At 41.2% G+C, this 2,843-nt stretch overlaps 1 protein-coding gene across 1 annotated transcript; it reads left to right on the forward strand.

The window, feature by feature from the left end:
- The first annotated feature begins 779 nt into the window (after positions 1–779).
- LOC105973207 (flavonoid-6-hydroxylase) lies at positions 780–2,843 on the forward strand. Its single transcript, XM_012998225.2, has 2 exons — positions 780–1,769; positions 1,987–2,843. Exons 1-2 carry the CDS (start codon positions 819–821, stop codon positions 2,611–2,613), a joined length of 1,578 nt encoding a protein of 525 aa, XP_012853679.1. The 5' UTR covers positions 780–818; the 3' UTR covers positions 2,614–2,843.

Below are 2,843 nucleotides of genomic sequence, written 5' to 3' on the forward strand. Positions count from 1 at the left end.
TAAAATGAGGGTGAAGAAGAAGATGTTGGTGTTTTGTTGGGGGAGTGAGTTCACTCTCGTTTTTCCTTTTTTTTTATTCATTTTTTTTTTTGGTCTTGCAATAGCAATTAGCTTAATTTAAATTAATAATATCTAAATTATTATTGGGGTTATATTTGTAATTTCATGTCTTGATCTTAGTAAATTTATTTATATTTTGATCTTGCATGAAGTAAGGTCTTGCACTTAGTAATTTTCGTCTTGCAAATATACGCTGCCATAAAAATATTATAGGCTCCACTTGAAACTGACATTCAAACCATTAGAGTCAATTATACTATTTGTTTGTTCAGGTACATGCACTTGATTATAACCAACAATTATTAAAGCTCCGGCGGATTATTATTTAATCAAACAAAATAAAAATCCATCGAGTTTCAAAATTTACACACAAAAAAAAAAAAGAAAAAAAAAAAGTCTTCAAGCTTCACGTAGTGTTCCATTTAATAACTTTTTAATAGATATTGATATAATACTAATTAAGACCAATCTCTTGTCGGATCATTTGATAATGCCTCCATCTTAATATAAACAAATTAGGCAAAAAGACAAAAACAAAAATGGAGGCTAAGAAAGTCTCATAAAAATAAATTATCTAGTATTCATGGAAAAAATTGCACCGCTTGGACTAACAACTTCTGAAGAATATTCAACATAAGAAATCGCATTTTTTCTCCAACCTCACCTATATATATATATATATATATATATATATATATATATATATATATATATATATATATACACACACACACAAACAAGCCAAACAATTATACAACATGGAATTCATCAGCTATGCAATCTATGGAGCCATCGCCTTCATTTCCCTTTTCTCCTATTACTACCGGCTTTCCGCTAAGCCAAAAACCAAATCGCCACCAGCAGCCGGCGGGGCACGGCCCTTTACAGGTCATCTACACCTCATGGCCGGCGGCGGAGGAGGTGGTGGTGGTGGACTCCCTCACATAAAGTTAGCCGCCCTAGCAGATGAACACGGGCCTGTTTTCACAATCCGGCTGGGCGTCCACCGCGCCATGGTGGTCAGCAGCTCCGATTTGGCGAAAGAACTGTTCACCGCCTTCGACGCCGCCATCTCTTCCCGCCCGAAGCTAAGGGGGGCCAAACACTTGGGCCGCGACTTCGCCACGTTCGGTTTCTCTCCCTACAGTGCGTACTGGAAGGAGCTCCGTAAAATCGTCTCCGTCGAGCTTCTCTCGAACCGTAGGATCGAGCTTCTGCGAAAAGTGCGTGTTTCGGAAATCGATGAATCCGTTAAAGAGCTTTACAAGCTCTGTGAGAGGAAGAAAGACCAAGTATATAATTCCGGGGGCGGTGGAGTGTTGGTGGATATGAAGGAGTGGTTCGGTAACTTGAATTTGAACGTGGTCCTCAGGATGGTGGCCGGCAAGAGGTTTAACGGCGACGCGGAGGAGACGAGGCGGTGCCTGGTGGTGATGAGGGATTTCTTCCGATTGGCGGGGACCTTTGTGCCGGCTGACGCCCTTCCTTATCTTGGGTGGATGGATTTAGGTGGACGCGAGAAGAAAATGAAGGAGACTGCTAAAGAATTGGACGAAATCGTTGGAGGGTGGTTGGCGGAGCACCGCGAAAAGGAATATTCCGGCGACGATGATGATCGCGATTTCATGGATGTGATGTTGTCGGTTATACAAAGTGCAAACCTTCGAGGTCAATACGATGCTGATACCATTATCAAAGCTACATGCGAGGTATGTTTATTAGTACTTAGATTTTTCTAATTAGGTTGCATTTTGGACGGAAGAATTTGAATTTGATGAGAGAATTTGAGAAAACGATTCGAACAACTTGAAATTAACAATTTGGATTTATTGTGTATGTATATGTATGATTTTATTCAAACAAGTTCAATGAGTTGGTTAATATAAATTTAATTAATACTGATACGACGTTTCAATGAGCTGGCAGAGTTTGATCGCGGGTGGGACCGACACAACTTCGATCATGTTAGTATGGGCACTCTGCCTCCTACTAATCAATCGTCGCGTCCTAAAAAAAGCACAAGAAGAATTGGACGTGCGTGTCGGGAGAGAAAGGCGAGTAAACGAATCGGATATCAACAGTCTAGTCTATCTCCAGGCCATAGCTAAAGAAACTCTACGATTACACCCCGCGAGCCCCTTGGGGGGATTTCGGGAGTTCACCGAAGATATCAATATTAGAGGCTACAATGTTCCAAAAGGCACATGGCTAATAGTGAACTTGTGGAAGTTGCATCGCGATCCGCGCGTGTGGGGGGAGGACGCGATGGAGTTCAGGCCGGAGAGATTTTTGAGTGGGCCCCACATGAATTTAGATGTCAAGGGACAGGATTTCGAGCTGATCCCGTTTGGCGCTGGTCGGAGAATTTGCCCCGGGACGAGCTTTGGCATGCATATGTTGCATTTGGTGTTGGCTAACGTGCTGCAGGCGTTCGATCTGTCGACGGTGTCCGATGAAGTGGTTGATATGGCTGAAACTGTAGGATTGACAAACAACAAAGCCATGCCACTTAATGTTCTTGTGGTGCCCAGACTAACTTCTAGTCTTTATTAATTAGGTTATTTGGATTTTTATCAAGAATAATTAACCACCTATTAGATGCTATATTATTATGGGTGAAGTACACGAGTATAATATTTACTGCTCATCTAAATAAATGTATGTGAAAACGGCAAATCAGCTTTGTTCAATGTACGTATTTTATTTTAATCGGTTAATTGGGTGCAGGGCATACTACCCCTGATTTATATATCAAAGGTCATGTTGGCCAAAGTTATTTTTCT

This window comes from Erythranthe guttata, chromosome 8, assembly GCF_056151865.1.
Source record: "Erythranthe guttata isolate IM_541 chromosome 8, IM_541, whole genome shotgun sequence".
NCBI classification, from domain to species: Eukaryota; Viridiplantae; Streptophyta; class Magnoliopsida; order Lamiales; family Phrymaceae; genus Erythranthe; species Erythranthe guttata.